At 40.3% G+C, this 27,788-nt stretch overlaps 1 protein-coding gene across 3 annotated transcripts in view; it reads left to right on the forward strand.

Moving 5' to 3' along the window:
* The window catches only part of EPS8 (EGFR pathway substrate 8, signaling adaptor), a 168,672-nt gene extending 144,703 nt beyond the window's left edge, over positions 1–23,969 (forward strand). For all 3 annotated transcript variants that reach the window (XM_070410637.1, XM_070410639.1, XM_070410638.1), the window contains exons 17-22: positions 1,249–1,357; positions 2,232–2,375; positions 11,426–11,648; positions 19,538–19,718; positions 20,517–20,646; positions 22,723–23,969. In XM_070410637.1, the coding sequence (XP_070266738.1) occupies positions 1,249–1,357; positions 2,232–2,375; positions 11,426–11,648; positions 19,538–19,718; positions 20,517–20,646; positions 22,723–22,836 (901 nt within the window). In that variant the 3' untranslated portion in view covers positions 22,837–23,969. The remainder of the gene's footprint in view (positions 1–1,248; positions 1,358–2,231; positions 2,376–11,425; positions 11,649–19,537; positions 19,719–20,516; positions 20,647–22,722) is intronic.
* Positions 23,970–27,788: the final 3,819 nt, after the last annotated feature.

Here is a 27,788-nt window from a genome sequence, read left to right on the forward strand (position 1 = left end):
GATGGGAAATCCATGGAACACAATTTAGAATTCTCATTATTAATAATATATAATAATGATTTGACTTTTTCTCATTTTTTAAGTATACCAAGAATAGCCAATAGCATATCTTACAGCTCATCTTTTTTCTTTGTCCCTGAACCTCTTGTTCTGGAGTCACAATCTAAGAAGAACCATTTACCTATGGGGACAGAACATATTGTGTCCATAGCTATCTTGCAGTTCCTGCTGTGACTCATCATTCCAGAGGACCTTGGTTGGCAGCAAAGAGAATGGCCACGTTAAGAGGAGAAGGATGACGGGCCATTTTAGTCCCTGTTGCTTTTCATCTTGTAGAGATGTGTGAGGAAATGTGGGGATGTAAATGGAGGAGAAGATTAGGGAGTAAAATTAATTCATAACCGTTAAAGTTGTTTTATTATTAAAATGAAGAAAATAATATTATGTTTTATTGTATTATATACAAACGTATTTTAAGTATGTTGTTAAATATATTAATGGTAAGTTAATGATTAAAAGAAGTATTTGGTTTATTAAGAAAGTTTTATTTTTTTAAATATAGAATTCTTATGTTCTTCCTATCTAAGTTTATAGTAAATTAATTAATTAATTTGGAAGTGTTATTGGTTTGTACTTAATCCATACCTTCCCTTACAATTTAGATAACTGGATAAAGCTTTCCTAAAATTGGACAGTCATAATTCTTAAATATATATTTGCTTAATAAATTGAAAATGTTACTTGAATAGTGAAATCAACATGTAATTGAAGTTACCACTATGGAAACGATTTTCAGTCTCCTTTAATTTTATGTAAAATGCTAACATTGATCTTTTTTTTTTCCAACTTAAAAAAATGTTTTTATTGATTTTTCTTTAAAATCTAAAAATTTAACATTGATCTTTATCCTAATTCTTTCATGGTGGAAGATAATTAACAAAGCAATATCCACAATGTATATTTAGTGGTTAAGTAATTCAGACTTGCAGTCTAGATTTGGCTTAGTGTCAACTAGCCTTGTCAGTTCGCATTACATATTTTTGCCCTAGCCATAGTTTGTTCATTTTAATAATGAAAAGTCCAAAGTTTCTTTTAATTTTTATATTCTATCAAATATCATAAAACTAAACTATGGTCAAAATAATGTCAGAATGTTTCCTGGTGGAATTGACTTGCCTTAGTGTTTTACTTCTGTTTTCACCCTGTAGGAAGAGCTAGCAGAATAATCTTTTTTCTTTCTTTTTATAGAAATTATGATCCACAAGTAACACAACCCAAGAAATATGCCAAATCCAAGTATGACTTTTCGGCAAGGAACAACAGTGAGCTGTCAGTTCAAAAGGATAGTATTTTAGAGGTAGTAGCATTTTACCTTTACATACTCTTAGTAAAGTGGATTTATTCTACTCCTCTTTGGGTATTTACCTAAACCTTTCTCAAAGAAATGTTGAGGTCAGGCAATTATTCTTCAGTATCATTTTATTTTACCAAGGGTAGAGCAGATTAGGCACATGTGTCTTTTTAGGAGGGCAAGTACTTTATCTGTTATTGGTCAGTTGGTTTCTTTTGGGGGATCAGGTGGGGGTGAGTTTCTGGGCTTACTTTGCCCTCTTCCTCTTCCTGGGCTTTATTCATTTTAGAATCAAGGCTACTTATCAGGTCACATGTATATGTACCCTATATTTTAATAAGAGAAAACATTGTCCCTCTTCCTGTCCTAGTACCCTGGCACAAATATACCCAGCACTGAGTGAAGTAAGGGTTGTGGGAATAATCTACCATGACTCCCAAGTCTCTTTTCTTACTTTATAACTGAGTGTCCATCTTTTAAAATTATAATGTGGGACAAACACAGAAGTTTTTTTTTTAAAAAAACACTCAAGGTTTGCATAGTTTTCCTTTTTATTCCAAGGATGGAGACAACATGCAGACCTTTCTAACCGAGTTGTCTGAGTTACCTATAAGTACTTCAGATATATTGCAAATACACATTTTTGAGAGGTAATATAGGCATTGGCTAGATTCACGATAGTGATCCCATACCTGATGTATACTAATAATTGTAACTTAGTGTAATTCCTAGAAATCATTCATGTTAGAACAACATGTTTATGCTAAGTCAATTTACTAGAAGTTAAAAAAGTTTCTTGGTCTAGAAGTGAAAATTGAATTTCCTTCATAGATTGGTTTTGGTACAGAAATGACGTCTTTATTTTCTTGCATAATGACAGATCCTGGATGATAGGAAGCAGTGGTGGAAAGTTCGAAATGCAAACGGAGAATCTGGATTTGTGCCAAATAACATTTTGGATATTGTGAGACCTACAGAATCTGGATTGGGGCGTGCTGATCCACCATACACACATACCATACAGGTAATTATGATTTTTGAGCAAAACTTAACTTTAACAAATTTTAAAATTTATTACTCTTAAGAAGGATTTAAATTTTTGTGTGTTTTAATCATTTTGAGGTTTAATTGGTTGTATAATTTTTTTCTAGGGTATTTCAGGGGCAATGGTGAGAGACATAAGGAAGAATTATACATATGTTTTATGGTTCAAATATTTAGGATATTGCGCAAAATGTTTTCCAGTAAATGACTGCTTCTCTGAATGCTACTTTTTCATTCTACAATGTTTTTGACATTTGAAGAAGCAGTATTTCTGCCTGCTCACTCTTACCTTCTATTTAGTGGCTTCCTCTTGTTAGGCGATGGCGCTGAGACAGTGGCTGGAGGATCCAGCAGTTCATCTGCACCAGCCTTTGCCCTCCTTCTCTTCAATGTTCTGCCACTGGCCAACCTTGAACTTGCACTTATCTCCACCTGAGTATTTATTCATTTTCCTCTCTTGATTTTAAGATTACAGTGTACTTATGCTATAGGTTGCATGGGTCAGGCTTTCTCTTCTTGATCATTGAACAATCCATTTCCAGAATTGAAGTGATGCTGCTTAAGGCATTCACCTTCACAGCTGGATTCACTTGCTACTCAAGTATTGGGATGTTTGGTCTGACAGGATCTCTAGAGTCAGATCTGCCAATAGAGCCAGAATGGATGGATTGTCCCATGTGTAGCTTCTGAGCCTGAGGTGGCTTCCCATGTCCCAGGAAGAATTCTTTTAATTTTCAGAATTGTGAGCAAAAGATCATATCTGACCATGTAAAAATGTCATAAATTTGAGTAGAAGCTACATAGAATATGCCGTGAAATAGTTAATTTTCATGCCTAGACTTAGTAAAATACAGAAAGTCCAAACTGAGATTGTGCTCATGTGCTGCCATGACTATTCATTCAAGCACTCTGGCTCCTCGTAGCATTTGAGCCTCGTGGGTTCCTGCACGTGTCCAGATCCACTCCTGTCTTATGGGAATGCAAGAATCAAACAAAGTTTAAAAAGAAAAAATTAGTGTACAATGTATATATCTTGATAACCTAAAGGGATGGCAATAGAAATTCTGTGTGCTGTGCTTGCGATTTGGCTGGCCTGATGTACATCTATATTACATACTTATTTTATGTTCATTATTTGTCATTAGCTGTTGATGCCAAAGAAGGAATTTGAGTTATTCAAGGTATGGTCTTTTCCATTTCCTGTGGGTTTTTGAAGTGAATTTTCTGACTTGGTTTTATTACCTTTTTCTTTCCTAAGTTCTTTCTTTTCTGATTTTGAGGTGTGGTTACTTGACATAATAGAGGCTTCTGTCTGGTTTATAAATGTGAATTATTCATGTTCTTTCCTATAGAGGTTTTGATTGAATTCCTTAAACAGTGTTAAAGAGTGTATGCTTGAAATGTATGCCAAAAAACAGGGATAGAGTCTACCCCCTTTGAGTTCTAGGGACTGTTTTTAATGTTTAACCCATGATGGACTGTTAAAGTCACTATTCACAAGGATATCTCTTGTAGCTGTATGTGAGCAGAATCTGAGAGTTTATATTTTAGGTATTAAAAATAATTATCCAAGTTTATTTCTATTTGTGTGCATGGTTGCTAAATATGGGCAAACTTTGATAAATATCAAAAAGTTGCAGATAATGTAAATTCTAAGTATTCCCCCTGCCCCAAGATTTCCTAAGGAGTTTAACTTCTCTTACCTTTTCCTGTTTACTGTTTAGGCCTCTCTTTTTCTTCAGTTTTGATTCCTGACTTGAGCCATAGTTGGCTTTTCTGTTTCAAGGTTGCTTCTGTCTAAAATTGAACCAAAACTATAAATACATATTTTAGGTAGAGAGAGTACTTTGTGAGAACATAAAATCTGTCCCTCCTGTTTTGAACAGAGCCTCATCTTATATTTTTGTCAACTTTGGCACAACCAAGAAGTTTTTTAAGTGCTCACAGGTTTCAGGAGTTTGTTTTGCTACTTTATGTAAATAGAAGCTGTGGGGATTGCCTGTTTGGGCCTCTCCCTTTTAAACTTTTTAACACTATCTGACTGTCTTCTGAAAATTTCTGGATACAACTCCGAATGTGGTGAAGTATGTGGACTTGTGTAAAAAAGTTCTGTGTATGTGTTTATGTGTGTGTGTGTGTGTGTGTGCGCGCGCGTGCACGCGCACCCTGGTATTAAAAACAATCTATTTTTTTATCACCTGCTAAAAAGTTGGTGCTGAGCCCAACAAAACCACCAGAATCTTGTAAATTTTAATAAGCAAGCTTGACAATATGCCCTCTGCTTTCTGACATAAATACTACTCTAAAAGGATTTCTATTCTGAAAGCCTGGATGCAACACACACACACACACACACACACACACACACACACACACAATGATTAGAGTGAGATAGAAAAGAAAAAGCATCCTTGGAAATATATGTCCATCATTTTATATCTCTACAACTGTGCTGCCAGATACCTTTTATATAAACCAACAAGAAACCTTGCAGTTCACTTCAGATTGACAATAGAGATTGATGTAGATTCCAGTGACTCTAACACCCTAACCCCATAGTACTCCCCTGGATTACAAACATATCAAAAGCAATTCTATGTCCTATTCATCTTCTCATTCATTCACGCCACAAACATTTACTGAATGCCAATGTCTTGCACTTGATGAGGAGGAAGACAGAGCCTGGCATTGAGCAGGTCCTCCCTAGAGCCCTGCTGTCCCCCTTTGTGCTTGTGTGTTAGGAGCAGTGACCCTCACTCTCCTCAGACATGGCCCACACGCTTTCCCCCATCTCTTCCTTCCAGTGATATCCAAATGTTGAAGTTTAAAGAAACTTCTTACAAAAAACTTTTTGTATCCCTCACTGTACTGCACAAAGATACTTTAAGATTCATTGCTTATGCGTCCTTCACGCTCTCAGAGAGCAATGGCATTATGCTCCAAGGGACGATGCCAGAGATGGTGCACCTGCTGTGTGCCTGGCATGGTTTAAACATTCACAATTCTAATTTCTAATCCCCACCACAACCTTAAGAAATAGTCACATTTAATATCTGAGGAAACTGAGGCGCAGAGAAGTAACTTGTCCACAGCTACATAGCTGTGTGAAGCCAGGATTGGGACCCAGGACCATGGATTACTCCAACAGCCCAGGCTCTGATGTACTCAGCTAGTGTGGGAATAGTGCTTAGAAAAGATTGACATCTCACTTTGTATAGACATAGAGTTTTTCTCTGTTTGAGTGCTTACAGGGGTGTTTTCTTAGAATAGCTTCACCGTGAATTATACTGTGATAAAAGTTAATCTGATCATTTCCCGACCTTGGGATTGGATTTTTGCCTTATGCATCATTTTTTGGATTACAATTCTTTAATTATTTTGTAATTTACAAAAATAATCCAAATTGTATAATTCACTTAGAATGTAGACATCTTGTAAACAGTGGGAATAAGGGAATTAGATGTAAACTATTTCCATAGAGAATCTACAAGTGACCCAATGTGGGAAGTACGCACAGTCTTGACTCTTATTTTCTTACCCTATGTTGCTTCCTGTGAAGAAGTGCATATAAATAAAGGCAGCTCCTGGGGGAAGGGCACAAGAGCAGCCCTGGCCTGTTGTTCACACGCTGGGTTTGAGACTGTCTTCTGATGGCAGGGATGTTGGTACCTGGCACCAGTCGTGAATAGGTGTTGAATTGCCACCTAATGTCCCTGAGAATCAGCCTATTTAATATCCTCACCTTTGGAGTGATTTTTAACAGCTCTGTAAAGACAGCCGTTCCCACCTAATGTGTTTCCCCCATGGCCTGAGTAAAGTTTTGAAAATAAAAGGGAGGGAGGTAAAAAGAATTTATGAAAGATATATACCATAAAAACAGATTGAGTGAAACCACAGGGAAAAGGAAGTAAGTACTTATGAGGGATGATGGAGAAATGAAGATAAATGACATATCTTTTGATAGAAATTGTGTTGTAGGGCATTGCAGGGCTTTGCAATATTTTAGCTGTGCAACAGGTGGACGGACACCCAGGGTGCTTTGTCCCCACCTGGAATCTGCTTGCTACATAATGTTTCCCATATTTCTTTTGACTCGATTCCCAGATCTCTAACTCTGTGGCTGTTCATCTGCTAGAATTACCCTTTTGCCCATACAGATTCTCAAGCTGTATGCCAAGAGGAGAAACCAATCTACCCTCTATTATTTCTGATATACTCAAAGGTGTCATTAAAGAGGTCTTGCATTTACTACTAATTATTAAGTCTATGTGCTCTATATGATTATTATTATAGGTATTCTGACTTTATCAAGATACACATAATTATGAATGTCTGGTCATTACCATCTGTGAATTTAATAGAAATTGTCTTGTCTTCCTGTTTCTTAGTAAGAGATACTATGATCCTGTGGGAAAGCCCCAATCTAGATTTTGGTAGATGAGATTCTAGTCCCGGTTCTGCCCCTAACTAGCTGTGTGACCTTAAAGAAGGCATTTCATTTTCTGTGCTCCAATTTGCTCAGCTGTGAAATGGAAGAGGTCAAGTTTCATGATCTCCACAATCCAGTCTAGATAGAAAAGTTTATTTTCTATCTCCATGTAAAAATAGCCCTCAAGTGAAAGTTGAAATATTTTCTACTGGTAACTACTGAACCGCTAGCCCTTCTAATTTCATGTTATGAACGTTTTGAATGCTCTTTTTCACGCTCAGTCCAGACATTCAGATACAGCGGGGCAGAGTGACCATTTTAGTAAAATGCCTTCATATTCATTCCAGCAGACCAACTGATAATATTCAGTTATTTAAAAACATTTTAAATTACTAGGAAACTCAGAGCACTCCAGTCATCTGTTAATTAGAGGCATGGCTTTTAGTCAAGGATGGTTACTTTGTATTTTGCCTCATGTGTTGACATTTTCACAAATAAATTCTATCTATACAGGGGTTGGCAAAAGTAGGTTTACAGTTGTGAGTACATGAAATACAGTTTATTCTTGTATTATTATTTATTAATTATTGTATTATTTATTTGTAGTACAACTGTAAACCTACCTTTGCCCACCCCTCTGTATAGATATGTTTACAAATTACTGCCCAACATGCACATTTACAGAATTATAAAATTTCCTGTTTAGACTGCTTACAAGTTCAAAACTCAAGCTCACTAAAAATAGATATATATTTCCTTTTGTAAAATCATCTTTACAGAAGAATTAGTCTTATATTTAATGTATTCTGTGTGTATTCTTTATAAGTGCAAGAATAAGATGAACCTATATCTTAAAATTTAGAAACATAATACTCTAATACACAAATAGTTACTGAAATGCTCTATACTGTTTGCACTGTCGTGTGAGTCTATATAATTAGTTTTCCATGGCTGGATCAGAGTGGTGGAAGTTAATTATATTTTTACAAGCTCCTTCACTGGTTGATTTGTGGGCAGGTAATTTTACTGTCACAAACTAATTTGCTAACACTTTCTGATATTTGATGTGAAGTGTAACTGATATTATTTTAGTTCTATCTCCCATGTTAACTTTCTCCTGTGATGTGATTTGCTCTACTTTTCTAATAGCAATTACTTGGGGAGCTGTCAGAGGTAACCCGCATTTGTTCCCTCGTGGCACTTCTTTTTAATATAATTTTTGGATTCCATCTCTGGACTTAACACCCTCCAAATGTTCCAGCTGTGCCTAGTTTTCACCACAGAGTTCCAAAGAGACCAAATTTAGAAGAAAAATGTGTAGGTTAAGTTTTTAAGAACAGTTCAGTTTTAATGGCTTTGTTGGGCTTGCTTGCATAGTTTCCCCTGGGAAGCAGTGTCTTGCATGAATCAGGAGCTTATCTCCAAATACCTTTCTTTAATCCTGGAGAATTCCTACTGAGCTTTAGTGGCTGAAGAAAAGTGACTCATACTGACTTAATTATCAATAGGAAAGTAAATTTTCCATGGAGTCTAGTAATTCTGACTTATTTCAGAGAAAGAAAAAAATACAAATTTTGTTTTAAACAGAACTTTAAATATGTGTGTGGGAGATAAAAGCCAAGAGTCGGGAAGCAACAGATATGGTGTAAAAATAGGTCAACACCAAGGTGACCAATCATCCCTGTTTGCTGAGAACTGAAGGATTTGTAGGGACGTGGGCTTTCAGTGCTAGTACTGAGAAATTCCTGGGCAAACTGGGAGGAAGCAGCCAAGATTTCTTTTTTGGTTTTGAAGTTCCAGCACCCTTGGTTCAGGAGGAGAAAGCACAGGGTGCAGTTCTGCTCTCCAAAACGTTCCATAAGCTGAGGGTATATTGGAGTCATAAGTTCTCTACCTCCGACCAAAAATAGCCAAGAGACAGAAATAATGGAAGATCAGTGCATTGGATGATAGGTAAAGCAGAGTGGAGAAGATAGGAAGGACCATAGAAAAGTGAGTCTGAAGGGTCCATAGTGATTCTATTTCCTCCACACCAAGAACAAGTCAGTTTCCAAAGAAAAGCTGACGTGGTTGCCATTTCAGAAGAGGGTGTCATGATTTGAGGAAGGCACGTTTCCCCCTTTTCATTTCAGGGGTTGGAAGCTTGAGGCAGGAAGATTCAAGAAAAGGGGGAAATAGCCCGGCTGGTGTGGCTTCGTGGTTGAGCATTGACCTATGAACCAGGAGGTCACCGGTTCGATTCCCTGTCAGGGCACATGCCCAGGTTGTGGGCTCGATCCCCCTTGTGGGGTGTGCAGGAGGGAGGCAGCCAATTGATGATTCTCTCTCATCATTGATTTTTCTCTCTCCTTTCTTCTCTGAAATCAGTAAAAACATTTAAAAAAAAAAAAGAAAAGGGGAAAATATGCAAGTAAAAATGTATGGCATAATTTATGAAAAGTTTTCATATGGTTTCTTTGAATATACATATATGGTTAATTGAATATACATATATGTGTACTGTGGAAGCCTCTGGTTCTGTTGGGTTATACTGAGGAAGCTGCATTATGTAGCAGTGACAGGAGAACAAAGTGAGGCACAGAGAGCTGGGAGCCTGTCTCCAGGCTCGATTGTGACAGTAACACACAGAGTATTCAGTTTTCCACACTATTATTTTGATGGCAGAACACTAGCTGTTCTTGTTTTTATGAAAGCCAAAAATATGAATCATATTATGGAATGCAGAGCTGATAGAACTTTTTTTTTGTTTGTTTGTTTAAGCCTTAAAAACAGCGATTTTAACTCTGACATTTTTGAAATTCTATTGTGAGAATTCATTAACCCTTCATGTTATTATGTGCAAAGGACATTCCCGTCAAGGGAACATTGCATATATTTTAATCAGATGACTTTGGTGTGTGCTAAGTATTACATTTTGGTGACGTTTGCTGTATTTGGTTTGCTTTAAATATTTTATTGGCCCAAATATAGGAACATTGTTTTGTGGGGAATAATCATCATAATAAAATCAACTCTTTTATTTAATATATTAGAAATGTTTCTAGGCCTTGAATGCTGAAAGGGTCAGCAATTTCTGCTTCTCTCCCATCTAACTCCATGGCGTGCTCCATGAATCGCAGCCTCGCTCCTTCCGCTCCTTCCCCCTTCCAGTACCTCGCAGCATTATAAACACCTCTCCATTCTGCTTTCATCCTTGCTCTGTACCCTTCCCACCTTCTCCACCCACTGGCTGGTGAGTCTTAGCTTTTAAAGAGACAGCAGGAAAGAGCCAAGGCCCTGCCCACGCTGGTTTCCACAGGTGTTACTCATTTGCTGTGAAGCGGACTATGATGGTGGTTGGTGTGTTGTTTTTTGAATAATGATTTAATTAAAAGTGATATTTGTGTGTGGTGTGTATTTTTATGTTTTTGATCTCTGTGGAAATTGGGGAGGCCTCTAAAAATCACCATTACCTTATATTTGGGCCAATTTAGAAATTAAAAGTAAATAGTACTTTTCTAACCAAAGGACCAGATTACCAAAAGGCCTGCATTTTGCACGTTATCTGCTAATCCTGGATTTAGAATAACTAAAATTGTTTGAGTGCAGTATCTAAACTTTATGCAAATTACACGTCCATTGCTCTGTATATTTGACTCTACAACAAAATAAGTGCCTTTTGTGAATTTGGAACTGGTTTTAATGCAGTTTTCTATTAGTTAAAATTATTTTATTTAAAGTTTTAGCTATTGTGTGTGGTTTAAGAGGGAATATACATGAATACTGTTTTATCATAGCCTATAATGATTTGCAAGTTATTGAAAGTTAATTGTGTATTCTATCACATCCACCTTTTTAAATACAAATCCCCACATGGCTTTTGTTCTAATATATGTTTTTGAGTTTCAGTCATCACCATATAATTAGACGTACTATTACCCTCAGCACTATCCATCCACAACATTCCCATTTTAACACTGAAAATATCTAATTGTAAGAAATTAGCATTAAGATGCTGGCACAGAGTTATGACTTGAATAAATTAACATTTAAAAATTGCTTGCTTACTTTACAGCAAAGTTCTTTTAGCTACCGAAATACTGCCCTCTTCTTAACAAATTACTTAGAAACAAAATTAAACATTTTTAATATAACATACATTTAAAGTAAGGAATAGGTAGTGCTCTATGTTATTGATATTTAGACTTCCAGTGCAATGAGAAGTTTTTATTAATGGAAATTATGAAATAATCAGAAATCCTTTGACCTACCCTGGTGCTGTATGATTCCAAGTTCAAATTTCGTTTTATTATTAATACTTCTATTTCCTATTGGTATATTCTTTTGACTCCTTAATTTACATTTTAATTTGAACAAGTACATAGAGTATTCATTTTTTAATGATTATTATACTATCCAGGACTGGGATGTGTGTGTATATGTCTGTGTGTATACACATACATATATAAATTTTTGCTATTTGTATGTATACACATACATATATAAATTTGCAATTAAGTTTACAAGTAAATTACCAAAAATGTCCTGTCAAAGTATACTTTGTTTTCCTAGACTAGGTTTATGTTTTTACAACTTCAAATTAATTGTTTGTCTTTTTACAGAAGCAAAGGATGGAGTATGGTCCAAAGCCCACTGACCCTCCCTCTGCTCCATCGCCTCCTCCAACGCCAGCTCCTGTTCCTGTCCCCCTCCCACCGACCACTCCAGCACCTGTTCCTGTGTCAAAGGCCCCTGCAAACGTCACCCGTCAGAACAGCAGTTCCAGTGACAGTGGTGGCAGTTTTATGCGAGATAGCCAGAGGCACAAACAGCTGCCTGTGGACCGTAAGTTCCCCGGGATGGGGGTGGGGGGGAGGAGCGCACAAAAACTGCATAGTGCGTTCTGCAAGTTAAAAGCACTGCTAGGTAAAATATTGTTTCTTATTGGTTTTACTGGCACTAAATATTAAATATAAATAATAGTCCTTTATACGTGCATCATGCTTGGTAGATTGCAAAGATTTTCACCTCGTTTTTTTTTTATCCTCCAAGTAATTTTGAAAAACAGGAAGCTCTGTCCTCCAGTGTGTGTATTTCTACACATATTCCAACACTGTCATGGTGGTGGGTTGAAGACTCTGGAGCCACACATACTTGAGTGTGCACACTGACACATCACTTACTGACTGTGTGTCCTTCAACAATTTAACAATCTTCTGTACTTTGATATCTGAAAAATGGGGAGAAATAATGGTTTCTACTTCTACGAGTGATTGTGAAGATTCAATGAGATAATGCATAGGGAGCACTTAGATCAGTTGTTCTTGGTCAGGGGTGATTTTACCCCCCTCCCCCAGGGACATGTGGTATTGTCTGAAGATGTACTTTGATCACAGTTGTGTAGATGCTACTGGCATCTAATAGTTAGATCCAGGGAGGTTTAGCAGTGTCTTAAAATGAACAGGACCCCCTTCTCCCCAACCCCCAACAGAATTATCTGGCCCAAAATGTCAGTGGTGTTGAGGTAGAAAAGCCCTGGTTGATTTTGACCAATATGCCACATTATAAGCAGTCAGTAAATATTTGCTGATATCACATCTCTATCATCACCATAGTTTTCCTGCTCCTTTTCCTTATATTTGCTATTCTTGCATATATATATGCACAGGAATACTAACTTAATATGATCATTTTGCCAATAGCAGTTTCAAATTTGGTCTCTGGATTCAGATTTCATGTAATTTATATTTTAACTTTAGTCTTTCATAAATTTAAATTTGAACAGTTTCTGTGAAAACCAGATTTATTTTTTATTTTTCTTTTTTAAAAAAGATATATTTTATTGATTTTTTACAGAGAGGAAGGTAGAGGGATAGAGAGTTTGAAACATCGATGAGAGAGAAACATCGATCAGCTGCCTCCTGCACGCCCCTTACTGGGGATGTACCTGCAACCAAGGTACATGCCCTTGACCGGAATCGAACCTGGGACCTTTCAGTCCGCAGGCCGACGCTCTATCCACTGAGCCAAACTGGTTAGGGCTGAAAACCAGATTTAAATAAACAAAAAGAAAAAACACTGTGACCAACTCTGGATTATCCTTTTTAGTACTGGGAATAGCAATGTAGATAATTTGAAAACTAAAGATAATTCTAAGATAATTTTTATTCTGCTATACCTTATTGTATATATCTGGTCCATTTACTCTTTAAATTATGTTTTATAAGCATTATAAAATTATTTTGCATGATCTATATTTGATAGATAAAAATTCTTGGAAAACTGGAACCAGGAATGCATTTCTTCACTCTGGTGTGTGTGTGTAAAGGATATGTAATATATAAAGGGTGTGTGTATATAAAGGGTACTTAGTATATAAAGGGTCTGTGTGTGTGTGTGTATGTGTGTGTGAAGGATATCTATATATATAAAAGCCTAACTGACCGTCTGATTGTTCGACCGGCCGACAGTAGCTATGATGCACAATGACCACCAAGGGGCAGACACTCTGACCGATAGCTATGACATGCACTGATCACAAGGGGAAAGATGCTCAACACAGAAGCTGCTGAGCTGCGGTGATTTAGCAGCTGCTGTTCTCAGGTGACATGCCTGGAACCAGAAAGGAGGGAGCCTGATTCCAGGGTGTGTCACCCGAGAACCATCCTCTTTCAATCAGGGACCCCTCAGGGGATGTTGGAGAGCCGGTTTCAGCCAGATCCCCACAGGCCAGGCCAAGGGACCCCACCGGCACACGAATCTGTGCACCGGGCCTCTAGTTTAGTATATAAAGGGTGTGTGTGTGAAGGATATTTAGTGTATAAAGGGTGTGTGTGTGTGTGTGTGAAGGATAGCTATATATATAAAAGCCTAAGTGACCATTACGACTGAATGACTGGAATGACCAGTCGACCAGTTGCTATGACACGCACTGACCACCAGGGGGCAGATGCTCAATTCAGGAGCTGCCCCCTGATGGTCAGTGCACTCCCACAGCCAACCTCCTGTGGACCCTTCCCCCTGGCCATACCCTTCCTCTGATTGGCCCCAATTGGAGGGGTGGTGGCCGCCAACCTCCCATGGCCCCTCCCCCCAGCTGGCCAGCCCCCCTGATGGCCAATGGGGGGGCCAGCTGGCCAACCTCCCGCAGCCCCTCCTCTCTACCGGCCGGCCCCCCACCCAATAGGCCTCAATCGCCAGCCAGGCTGAGGGACCCCGCCCATGCACAAATTCGTGCACTGGGCCTCTAGTTTAGTATATAAAGGGTGTGTGTGAAGGATATTTTTCATTCTCTCAATATGGCCTCTCTTGGGGCTTCATTCTGGGTTCTTTTCTCCATTAACATACTTTTACTGTAGATGATCAATCTATTTCCCTTCCTTTCCATACCCTCTGTGCTGGTGGAAAAAGAATTAATCCCAAATTCATCTTCATATCAACTCTCATCTGACATCCTGATACATGTATTAAAACTATCCTATGTAATAAAAGCCTAATATGCTAAGTGTCCGGTCAGCCAGTCGGTCATTCAACCAATCAAAGCATAATATGCTAATGATATGTTAAGGGTGCTCAACCACTTGCACTGACCACCAGGGTGCAGACGCTCTGACTGGTAGGTTAGCTTGCTGCTGAGGTCCGGTCCATCAGGACTGAGCAAAATAGGCTGGACACACCCTGGAATCCTCCCGCGTCCCTCCCTGGCCCCGATCGTGCAGGGGTCCCTTGGCCTGGTCTGCGCCCTCTCGCAATCCGGAGCCCCTCAGGGCATGTCGGAGAGCCAGTTTCAGCCCAACAGTGGAACGACCGGTCACTATGATGTGCACTGACCACCAGGGGGTTAGATCCTCAGCGCAGGAGCTGCCCCCTGGTGGTCAGCGCGCTCCCACAGGGGGAGTGCTGCTCAGCCAGAAGCTGGGCTCACGGCTAGCAAGAGCAGCATCAGTGGCGGGAGTCTCTCCTGCCTCTGCAGCAGCGCTAAGGATGTCTGACTGACAGGTTAGGCCCACTCCCTTCGAGAGGGCGCAGGCCAGGCTGAGGGACGCCCCCTCCCCAAGTGCACGAATTTCATGCACAAGGCCTCTAGTTAACTTTATAGTTGTGATTTAATGCTTAAGATTCAAATTCAAAACCAAATTACTGAATCTTTCACTCCTATTTTATCCTACTGTTTTTCTCACCTCAGTAAATCCCAGCCACTTCTATTCAGTTGTGGCCAATTTTGATACATTAAAAAAGAAAGAAAAAGAACAAGTAAAACTATTACTACTAATTGTTCTAGAAATTCTGGTTAAGTGGGTGAAGCGTGAGCCTATTTTATACATTACTCTCTCTCCCGAGGGGTGAGCCAATTTAAAATCACCTTCTTATCTACATCTTGATCTCACCAAAAAAACTAACGGAAAAACGAAGTTTTGGAAAAACAATGAACTCTGTGCAGCTAAAACCAATGTGTGTGTGAGAATGTGTGTAGGTGTGTGTGAGTATATGCTACTAAATTAAAAAAAATATTTGTGTATTTTTAAAAGATGTTTATATTTTTTCAAAGACACTAAAGACATAGTTTTGTGATGAGAAAGTTCTATAAATGTTTTTATTGATTTCTCTATGGGAAAGACATTTCCTGTTAGAAAGTTCTGTTCTTTCTTCATTCTACCACAAGTTTATGACATTTCCCTCATTGGATACGTCAGCACAGTAATCTTTGATACCGTGGCAGTCCTTCCAGGCCTAGGATCAGAGTTCATAGGCATCCAGCCCCCATTTCGATGGTCTGTGGTTTGGGACAGTTTGTTCTTTGTCCTAGCCTTAGAAACTAAGAATAACCTAATGGGAAAGAGGATAGTTGGAATACTTTAAAGATAGAGAACTCTCTTGGTAATTGTGACTCATCATTTTCAAGTCTGTTTTTCATAAGTAAAAGAGGGACTTTGCTCTATAAAACACAACCTCTCTCCCAAAATTAACGCATGTGCTTGTTTCCTTAAAATAATAAAAAATTTATATTTACTCACATAAAATTCCTTTTAAAGATATCTCAATAATATGGTTTGACATTAAATAAATATATTTCATTTTATAAAATAAGTATTTTTGGATAGCTTCTCGAGCACTTTTGCACTTTTGGAGAACAGTTTATTTTCTGAATGGCTGTTGGAGGGTCTCAGCAGTCGTTTAGAACCAGGTAGACGTGTGTATTCACTGATTGCCTGAGTTCTGTCAAAGTACGCGACTATGCTGCCTGCAATATTCTCTGCTTACTGCCTGGGCTTGTGATAAAAAGAAAATGGAAGGAACCGCAAAGCCAGTACTCCCGCATAAAAATGTTACCAAATAGCCATGAATAAGGGGAAAGGTCAGCACCGCAGTTTGTAAAATGTGGCAAGTAGCAAGAACCAGACTCCTTTTGCCTATTCACGCTATCTGCTTGGAGCCCCGTGTCATATAAACTTTTCAAATAGATTTACCGGAGGGTTCAAAAAGGCTTTTCTCTCCTCAATTTGAAGATATCAGTGCTTTAGTTGTTTTGCATTTCTTTCATGCCTTTGAAATGTTAGCCCTTATTATTTGGGTTTAATCATTTGTAATCAGAAGTGTCATTTTAGAAAGAGTTGTAAAGTTAGCCTGGTTTGTTGTTGTGTACCAGAACATCGCCAATGGAAACCAAAGCCAGGGCACATTACAAGAGGTGTTTGTACTCCCTGGGAAATGACCATGGTGTGGACAGACCACAGGTGATCATGCAGTGGCCGAGTAAACAGACAAGAAAATAAATCTCTTAGTGTAGTGATCATTTTTCTTTTTTATTCCTTAGAGAAAGTATGATGTGATTTGAAAGAGTTAATAAATGAAATGCATGCAATGAGTTACTTAAATGTGACCATCCATAATAGTTCCTGTCACTCCTTCTAGCCCTCTCATCCTCCCTCCCTCCCTGTCTCCCTTCCTCCCTCCTTTCTTCCCTCCCTCCCTCCCTCCCTCCCTTTTTTCCACCTCTCCCTCCCTTTGTCCATGTCCATCTCTCCCCCGCTCTCTTCCTTTCTCCTATTTAGTTTTGATGACTTCTTCAAAATGTTTCCTGAATACTTGAATTGAAGCATTTAAAACAAAGTAGACTGAAATAACACTATATGAGTTTTGTCACACTTTCACTTATTTCTCAGGGACACGAAACACTTTCTAAAACACTCTCCTTGGGGGAGGATGGGGAAGGGAGATCATAGTATAATGGTCACAAAAAGCTCTCTTTGTGACCTGGTCATTAGTTAAGTGGATTACTACATATCAGGTCTTTGTACTTAATCCTTGAAGGTGATATACAAATAATATATCTGTATTTTTTAAATACACAAACATATTAGTCCCCTGCCCATGCATTTATTTCTTCCCCATTTTTCTCATAAAGAGGTGTTCATGTATGCATCCTTTCCTTAAGCATAAAATAAGTAGGGGAGAGTCATAGTAGGCAAGTCAAACAAAGGTAGTTTCAATGACTATGGCCATAAACTCGCTGAGTCTAAGTCAGAAACCAGTTCTTGCTAAATTATGCTACTAATTAACAATGTGGTTCTGACACATCATTTCTCCTCTTTTGGCATTCATTTTGTTATCTAGTTATTTTAGGGCTTTGCTAATAATGTTTTTCAAAGTCTCAGTGAAAACGGCAGCAGAATGCCTCATTCATTCATTTAAGTCAGAGGTTATTTATTGAATTCCTACACTGTTCCAGATAAAGCAAACAAAACAGCCAAACTTGTTTTTCGCCTCAGGCATCTGTTTTAATGAAAGGATATAGGTAGGTAGGTAGGTAGGTAGGTAGGTAGATAGATAGATACGAGTAGGTGGATAAATTGATAGTGAACATTAGAAGGTGCTAAGTGGCCAAGAATGATAAAGCCTGTGATGGGGAGGAGGTTGCAATTTTAAACGGGGGAAATCTAAGGGAGGGAAGGGGAACCATAGGGCTGTGTGTGGAGAAAGCATTCCAGGCAGAGGCTCTTAACTGTGAAGGGCACCAAGGAAGCCACTGGGAACGAGAGTGGAGGGGTTGGAGGTCATGGAGGGCCTTTTCCTGGGAGTAATTGGGAGGAGAAGAGTTGCAATATCTGACTTACACTTTTAAAAAGATCATTTCAGCTGTTTGTTGTATTGAGAAAAGAATGAAGAGCAAAGAGGTGGGTGGTGGAGAGGAGAAGCAGGGCGAGCTGTGAATAGGCTGGTGGCTTAGACCAAGCTGGTAATGGAAAAAAAATGGAGTGGAGTGGTTGGATTTTTGTTATATTTCAGTGGCATTTAAAACCCTGAGCCTAGTCCCAGTGGTCACTGATGGCGTGAGTGCAGGCAGAGAGGAGGTCCCAGGGTGCCCTGGGCTATTTCCATGTTACTTACCTGGGGAGATGAGAATATTCAGCAAAGTATACTGAGAAGGAGAGGCCCAGGGAGACATAGCAGGAGTGTGGTGTCCTGAAGGCCACCTACCTACCTACCTATATCCTTTCATTAAAACAGATGCCTGAAGGCCACAAGAAGTGTTTCTGGGAATTGCCTCCCTCAGTGTTGCTGATAGGTTAAGTGAGACAAGAACTGGGAATCTACCACTGGAGTTTAGCAAAGTGTCATGGAGGGAGGGCCAGGAGCCTAATGACAGTGAATGTAAGAAAACATTGGAGAATGGAAGTGGAAGTGCGCTCGTATAGACAGCTTTTCAGAGAGTTTTGCTGAAAGGAGAGCAGAGAAATGGGCAGGAATGGGAGGGAGCATGGGGTCAAGAACGGGCTTATTTAAAGGAGAGAAATAATAAGAAAATCATAGCATGTTAGTGTGCTGATGAAATGATTTAGTGCAAGAGGGAAATTGGTGACCCAAGATAAGTAGAGGAGACATTACCGTCCAATATTTAAATGAAGGACAGGGGGCCTGTGTGTGTAGAGGGGTGGCCCGAGGAGCATCGTGTAATAGGAAGGAAGGAGGAAGGCAACAAGTGCGGGGAACGTGCTGGGTGGTGAGGAGAGCTGTAGGGGAACTTAGGGAGATTCTCTTCTAACTTTTAAAATATTTTTTCAGAAATTAGGAAAATGAGATTGTCAGTTTAGGGTTAGGATTGGGCAGTAAGGTGCTGGAGGTTTACAGAGAAAGAAGATAGTAAATACTTTGGAAAAGTGGGCAATTATATGTCTAGCACAGCATTTCTCAACTGGAGCCCTGTTGACATTTTGGGCTGGATAATTCTGCTTTAGGAGATTGTTCTGCGCATCCCAGGCCTCTACCCATCACCCCAACTGTGGCATCTAAAAGTGGCTCCGGCCATTGTCAGATGTCTCCTGGGGTCAAACTTTCCAGCAATGGAGACCACTGGCCTAAGGAAATGGTGTGATTGTCAGAGGGCGTTAACAACCCAGTTGAGGTTCACGTTCATGAATTTAACATGAGACCATTCAGCATTGTTGTGTTATACTCAGTGGGCAGGTGCAGGCACAGAATAAGCAGAAAGTTAGGTTTAACAAGCGTTGGGGTTCTGCCAAGTGAGTACAATGAAAAGAGAAAAGAAAAGCTAGGGAGAGGTTTTAATAATTGATCACGGAATTTGTGCTGAGTGAGGATGAAAGTGAGGAAAGATGGTTGGAACACTGGGTAATATACGTTCTATGGGGTGGGAGGATTATTGGCATTGGGGTTCTGGAGAGTGAGATGTGTTAGGAGTTTTCAGAAATAACCTACTCGGTGTCGGTGTCTAGGAAGGAAATCACAGATGGAGGAGGTGCAGGACGAGCTCATCCACAGGCTGACCATTGGCCGGAGTGCGGCCCAGAAGAAGTTCCATGTGCCACGGCAGAATGTGCCAGTTGTCAACATCACTTATGAATCCACACCAGAGGACGTGAAGACGTGGCTACAGTCAAAGGGCTTCAACCCTGTGTAAGTCTCTGGGAGTTCCCCACAGTTTTGTGTGTAAGCATGCATTATTTTCACTTTCGTCACCAATGACTCTAGAAATGTAAGAGCCCAAACTGCCTTTGTTAATCTCAGGAAATGGCTGTAGCTGTTTATAGCTAAAAAAGACTTGGAAGAAGCAGAAATAACTCTCCTTTGAGGGCACCCTGTTTTCTGAGTGGTGGTGTCGCATCCCTGGTCCCTTCAGTGAACTGTCTGCAGCGTTGAGACTGCAGCTTCCCGTCTCCCTTCTCAGACCACTCGGCAGGGACTGTCTTAGGCAGACTCCGGACCATGCAGGGCAGAGAGCCTCTCTCCTGCTGCGGGATATAGTGCCAGGCAAATAAAAAACAGGTAACATTGCCTGTTGTGAACCATAATCTAATCGGTCTTTTCCTTTAGTGAACCCATGTTAAGGTTTCTAACGTACTTATTATTTTTGTTAACAGCTTATGTGTTTGTTTGTTTTTTAAACTCTCCTCACTTGATTTTGAGTCTCTGTACACACTCTGTACACAAATTTCATGCATTGGGCCTCTAGTGATGTTATAAATATCCAAATGGCCCTTGGCAGGAAAAAGGTTCCCCACCCCTGTGATATAGCCTCCGGGTCATATCACGCATGTCCCTGTCCTTATCTGGACTTAGCAGTGTAGTACCATTTGATGAGTTCCAGTGTATGGAACACTTAGAAAAGAGGTTATAGCAGGACCAGAAATGTTTTCTTTTCTTTTTAATAGACAATATTTCTAATCCTCTATTTCTTTGTCCTTTTTTTTTTAGGACTGTCAATAGCCTTGGAGTATTAAATGGTGCACAACTTTTCTCTCTCAATAAAGATGAACTGAAGACAGTCTGCCCGGAAGGGGCCAGAGTCTTTAACCAAATCACCGTCCAGAAAGCCGCATTAGAGGTAGGACTTGTCAACCTGAGGTGGTGGTGTGCATTCGTCAGGAGTGTAGACCCTAATTGAAAGCTCTGGACTCATCTGTTTATGTCCATGTTGGTCAGTTTCCCTTCCAAACAGAGCTGTATTAAGTTTGACTCAGCATTTGTAATTTGTCACCAGGGACCATCAGTGACCATTTGCAGGGAGATTAATTTGTTAGAAATGCTCATGTAACAGGAAGCTAGGGCACATACTTTTGGACATTTAATGAAAACATAGTGTTCTCATTTTATATGCATTAGCTATTTCTGTAGGAATTTCCATTTTGACACAGTAATGGACATTTACTTCTGAGTGAGTAAATGCCTTAAGAGGCCAGAACTCTTTTGCCTGTTCTTAATGTTTAGTTTGGAGACTCCAGTAGGTTAGAGGTTATAAGTTCTTAAAACCATGGCTGTGTGTCTCAGGCCTTGTTATACATCTAAACAGTCAGAGGGAAAATACCAGCGAGGCATCATGAACATATGAACATAGGGAGCCCTCAGGGTAGTTATTTAGTCCTGGTTGTCTGTGGAGAAGCAGAGTAGATAATTTCTAGATTGTACGTATTTAAGCTTCCACTATCCTACTCCACTTAAAAATGGGCCTTGTAGGGGTAGTTTCCAACTTTACGTCTCACAGCACTTAATAGCCTTCATTTTTTTGTTCTACTTGGACTCAAATGAAAGGAGATAGGCTTTGGCGTGAAATTGATACATGATTATCTCCAGCAGATATATTATGTAAATTCAGTACTCAACACAGAGTAAAATAGCTTCATGCATACAACCCTGTAACTATTCTCATTCAGGAAAATTCTACTTCCCTTGGAAATTTTCCTACATTGATCTGTACGTATCAGGCTCCCTGCATATGGAATATGAATAAGGAAGTATATCTTTTCCGAGGCAGTTTTGTTAGCATTATAATACATTCTAATTTTATTGAGAGTATATACATACTTCCTGAGGGTATGATAAAAGTGCCATATTCCTAGCGTTGCTGGATTCCTTTTGTCCAGACTCCCTATCATTGTCATTTGCCCTGACTGCCCATGTCCTCCTGGTCCCTCGCTCCTGTTCCTCTGGCTGAGAATTGAGGCAGAGACTGACTACCTGAGGTTCTTCATCCTCCTCAGCCGCCTTCCCACCACGCCCCTCTCTTGCATCTAGTTCATTTATTAGATCACTTACCTATGTTTCCAGAAACTTTGATTGATAAGAATAGGATAAGGAGGATGCACAGGGGTTGCAGGGAGGGCTTGGAAAGGAGAATAGCCGAGCTGATGTCAGAAGGTCAGCACCGTGTGGAGGGAAACTCGGTGTGTTCTGAGACAGTCTTTGGGCCTGATTTAGAATTCCCTAAAGGGGTATGAGTTATCTTCTTAGAGCTAGCAAGGGTTCTTTGAGAATTTTCCATCCTATTATGCTTATTGTACACGTATCTTCTTCCTCCCAGGGGATCTAGAGCTGTCGACATGTATTATTATTTTTTTTTATTTATTTTTTTAATCCTCACCGAGGATATTTTTCTCCATTGATTTTCAGAGAGAGTGGAAGGGAGGGAGTGGGAAGGCAGAGAGAGAGAGACAGAGAGAGAGAGAGAGAGAGAGAGAGAGAGAGAAAGAAACATTGAAGTGAGAGAGACACATAGATTGGTAGCCTCCTACACTCACCCTGGCCAGGGCTGGTGATCAAACCTGCAATCCAGGTACATGCCCTTGACCAGGAATAAAACCTGAGATCCATCAGGCCGATGCTTTAACCACTGAACTACACCAGCCAGGACTGTCCACATGTATTATTGATATGTCCTCATCATGTTCAAATGAAAGTCATGATGAGCGAGCGAATGCCCTAAGACACTATATAAATAAAAAAATATATTAATGTGATAGTGACACCCAGAAGCATCACTTACATGCAGGGCAGCCTTGAGTTTTTGCTCTAACAGATACTAGAAGTAAAACACAAAGGGCTTTTACCCTGAGCTGTTTGATGCTGTGCCCTTCAGCCTGCACAAAGCAGTAACCATCTTGTCTGAACCATGTTTACTTTTCAGGATAGCAGCGGCAGCTCTGAATTGCAAGAAATCATGCGAAGACGACAGGAAAAAATCAGTGCTGCAGCCAGTGATTCAGGAGTGGAATCTTTTGATGAAGGAAGCAGTCACTAATTTCTTCGTTTGTTTTTAAACTCCATTTACATTTTTGGCATTATTCCAATGTGCTTTGTTTTAAGAAGCCATGAAGGGAATGTCAGTTTTATCTCCTGGTACACTTTATTTATCGCCATAAAAATAACAATGCAAACATAAGTAAGTAGAGGACTTGCTTCTGGGCCCATTATTTTTATTAAAACTGAAAAATTCTCATTGAATTTTTTGCCCTTGGGAAATATTTTCTTAACCAAGATGAGGGTTTTTTTTAATTGGATTAATTACTTCATCCTCATCTCAGTGTAGAGGCAGGCATTTTTGATGGTGGTGAATTTATGTATCACAGCAAAACGAAGACACTGCCCATGATTCGAAATCTAACAATTCCAGATTTGCCTGTGAGTTACTTTAGGCTAGCTTCTGCGTACTTGGGTCTCTTGTTTGACATACTCAGTGATAGAATATTTTGATTTATTTAAAGTTCTCAATGCCAACACTTTTTAAAAGATCAAAACATTTAATGAACTGTAAAAATACAACAAGGCCTTGAACGTGCAAATATAAACCTATGGAGCATTCCCGAGACATTCTCTTTGTCATGGCTCTGTTGCTTACAATTCCTTGTATAGCTTGGATATTGATTTAGCTTCTATCCTGCTTATTATCTGTTCTTTGTTCTTATATATGAGAAAGCACAAGTGGAAAAGAGGTCATATATATTCAAACTATGTCCCAGGAAGTAGCCTGCATTGGTGTGAGTTACAGTATTTTGCTTAATGAAGGTCTCAGTTCTGAATATTCATGTTAGTTGTTAAAAGGAAATTGGGGCCATTTTATGTGTTTATCTGTGTCAAGTTTTTCTGGTAATAAGAAACACTTAATCTACACGTATGTTAATCCTGTGAAAGATTCTAGATATAGAAAAGAAAGATACTTAACCTTCAACAAATGTTATTTTTGGAAACACGATTTTTGTCATTAAATGTTATATTATTTCACATATATAAAACAGATGTTATGTAAGAATGTTGTATATTTTAACATAAATCCATTTAGAGAGATTATCTAGATTCATTAATTTTCATAGTGCCTTTTTCACATGCGTCAGCTGGAAAGTCTGCAATAAACAGTATTTGCTGTATATTAATAAATGGTTTCTGCATCATTGGCAAAATGATTCTTTGGTGTGTAGACTGGGGATCAAGGTTGAATGGAATGAGAAAAACAGAGGCTCACTTTTATATTTTTAAAACTGATTTTAAGTGGATTTTTGAGTCCGTAGAAACCACTCTAGAATACTTTCTTCAATTGTTTCTCTTCTTTTCACCTCTCTTATTTCATTAGCTCTTCCTTCTACTGTCTAGTCACAGTTGGTCACAGTAGTAAAAACAAATTTACATAGCACTTATGATTACTAAGTGCTTCACAAAAACGCTTTGTTAGATATCTGTTATAACTCTGTGAATTGTATTTTATAGGCAAGGAAATTCTCCCCAAATCATGAGGGATATGGGAGTTTTCCATTTCTCAATATCTTCATAAGATAAAGTGAAACAAATGTAAGGATGATAGAGAATTATTGTGGGTCTTTTTTATTTCATAAGCATTGATACACATTTATCACTAAGCCCTTACTAAAAATATCTGAAGATGTAAGCATGAGACAAAAGAAAAATTAAAACAGTGTAATGTAGCATATCTGATATTAAAAGAACTGGTATAATTTATAACTACATATTTTTTAAATATATTTTTATTGATTTCAGAGAGGAAGGGAGAGGGCAAGAGATAGAAACATCAATGATGAGAGAGAATCATTGATCAGCACGCCGGACACTGGGGATTGAGCCTACAACCTGGGCATATACATTGACGGGAATCGAACCGTGACCTCCTGGTTCAGAGGTCAATGCTCAGCCGCTGAGCCACGCTGCCCAGGGCTATAACTATGTCTTTATACCAGTGATGGCGAACCTATGACATGCGTGTCAGAAGTGATACGCAAACTCATTTTTTTGGTTGATGTTTCTTTGTTAAATGGCATTTAAATATATAAAATAAATATCAAAAATATAAGTCTTTGTTTTACTACTAGAGGCCCGGTGCACGAAATTCGTGCACTGGGGGATGAGGTTCCCTCAGCCAAGCCTGCCCCTCAGTCCGGGAGCCCTCAGTGGATGTCCTACTGATGACCACAGTCTGGCAGCAGAGGCTCGGTGCAGGCATCCCCGTGTGTGTGTGTGTGTGTGTGTGTGTGTGTGTGTGTGTGTCTACTGGGGCCTGCCCGCAGCCCCGCCACATAGGCTTCGAGCAGTTGCCGTGTGTGTGTGTGTGTGTGTGTGTGTGTGTGTGTGTGTCCACTGGTGGTCTGCTCCCAGCCACATTGGAAGCTCAGAGTAGGCGCTGTGTGTGTGTGTGTGTGTGTGTGTGTGTGTGTGTGTGTGTCTGCTGGGGGCCTGCCCCCAGCCATACCCTGGAGGCTTGGAGCAGGCACCCCTCTCTGTTGATCTCTCAGGCTCCTGGCCTCCACTGCATGTTGTACTCTCCCTTGAGCTGTGGCCAGGGTGGGGCGCCCTATCCTGCTGTGGGATCGCATGAGCAATCTCATGGGCAGGCAGGTGCACACAGGGGCTGGCTGCAGGCCCCCCTTTCCTGCTCTGTGATCGCTGTGGTGATCCCACAGGCAGGCGCACACGGAGGCTGGCTGCAGGCCCCCCTTTCCTGCTGTGGGATCTCCGGTTGCTCATCCCTGGCAGGAGGGCCGGTTGGGGGCGTGGCTGCTGGCTGATGGGCAGCAGTTGCCCCGCCAGTGCCGGATCTCCTGAGGCAGAGCAGGTTGGGGGCCTGGCCAGTGGCGGATCACTGGGGTCACGACTGCCAGCCCTGGGTCGGGTCACACAGGGGTTGCCCGCCATCAGGGTCACAGATAGCAGGCCCGGATGGCAGCGGGGCAGGCAGAATAGCGCCGACCCATCCTGCCTGCAGTATGCAAATTAGCTGCCATCTTTGTTGGCGGTTAACCGCCATCTTGGCTGGCAGTTAATTTGCATATCGCCCTGATTAGACAATGGGAAGGGTAGCGGAGGTACAGCTAATGACCATGTTTCTCTTTTATTAGATAGGATGATTGCAAATATCAAAAAATTTCTATATGTGACATGGCACCAGAGTTAAGTTAGGGTTTTTCAAAATGCTGACACGCCAAGCTCAAAAGGTTCGCCATTACTGCTTTATACTATAAAATCCCAAAGGAAACTATCACAGGAAGCAGTTTCCTCCCTCAGGGCTGTGGGGACAAAGAAAAGAGTTGGGATGGATGGGATTTAGAATCTTGAGAGAGAGGCCTTACAGAGATTGGATCCAGACATCTGAGGGTTTTGGTCACCGGTGCCTGTGAGGTTTGGAGGAAGGGCCCACCCACAGCTGGTAAATAAACCTCTGAGAAGGGGGCACAACCTAACTGGTGCTGTTATGTCAGGAATTCAGAAAAGATTTCAGCTGAGAGAATAGCTCAGCAGATCCATAAAGATGGGACTCAGACCTCCGGGGAGAGCAAGCCAGCCAGCTGGTCCTTGAATTTCTGAGGGCATAACAAGGCTGCTTCTGGGAACGTGGGGAAAACCAAACCAACCGGTAACTGGAACCGGCATGAAGCCAACTGCTGCTTATAGAATGGAGAACCATTAAGGCTACTTTATCATCTTTATCCGGCATTGGGGCAATCTCGGGCTCAGTGTTTATCGATTATGTTTTTCCTCCCTCACGATGGGTCTCAGTTTCCCCTTTCTTTGCACGTGTAATCATTTGTATTACGTATTTGACGTTATAGATGTTTTAGATGCTCTAGATTATGTTATCTTCCTTTGAAACGTATTTATTCTTGTTCTAGCAAGGAGTTCTACATGGCTGATCGCTTTGAACTTGCACATCTTTGCTTTTGTGCTTTGTTAGGATGGACATTGGTAAGCGCAATGTGTTTGAAAAGGTCTTGTCACCTTGATGGGACTCTGTCTACAAACTCTTCTGCATATCTGGTCAGGCTGGATTTTAGGCTTTGTCTGCACCTGTCAAAAATAGTTCATACTGTGGAGTTTTACGTCTAAGGAATACCCTTTTTTGGGATGAATTCCCAGAGTAGTTTGTATCTCAGCTGGATGCCTAAGGTGTTGAAGCAGGTCTCTTCACTTTTGCTGAGCTGAATCTTTGATGTCCCCCAGCACGGCCACCTCTGGTAGTCCTAATCTACTCTCCACCTTTAGCAGCCACTCCCTGGTATAAGCTTTGGGTAATGTTGCTCTACATGGTTGGATTCACTTAGAGATTTCTGCGGCTTCTCCCTGCACATCTGCCTCCACTCTGGTGCCCTTCTTTGGAAATCCCAAACGCTTCCAGTGCCCCAGACTCTGGTGTGGACTCCGTTCAGTGGGGCTCAGCTGCTCTGCTGGGATCCCGTTGCTGCACTGCAGTTAGAGAACTGTCCCCAAGCAAAGAGCTGTTGAGTTTCCTTATCCCAAGGATGATAGTCTTGTGTTGTTTATAAAAGGTGAGCAGTGGATTTCATTTCCCCCACCCTCCACCCCTTAGGAGGCACTGAGCCATGGGAAGCTAATGTGAGAGACACTCTAATCACTTAAAACTTTTCCTTTTATACTTTTTCTCTAGGAAAATTTGAGATTCACTTGTTTCCTAGGATTAAATTTGTGGAGGCTGCATTGGGGGTTGAGTGGGTGGAGATCTCATCAAGGTTGGGTCTTCTCACTTTCTCAATGCTTGCATAAGGAGGCTTGCGTGAGGAATATTATTACCAAGTTGTGTGCTCAGTTAAGGGGTTTATATAAAGACTGGTGGCTTCTGAGTAGGAGCAGACAACTTTCATTCAATAAACATTTAGTAAGTGTCTACTTTAAGAACTGGACATTAAAGAGAATCCTAACTGTATCCTCTGCCCTTGGACTGTACAATCAAAGGAA

Source organism: Myotis yumanensis, unplaced genomic scaffold (genome assembly GCF_028538775.1).
Source record: "Myotis yumanensis isolate MYYU_CA2020_CCGP unplaced genomic scaffold, mMyoYum1.0.hap1 SCAF_3, whole genome shotgun sequence".
Classification (NCBI taxonomy): Eukaryota; Metazoa; Chordata; class Mammalia; order Chiroptera; family Vespertilionidae; genus Myotis; species Myotis yumanensis.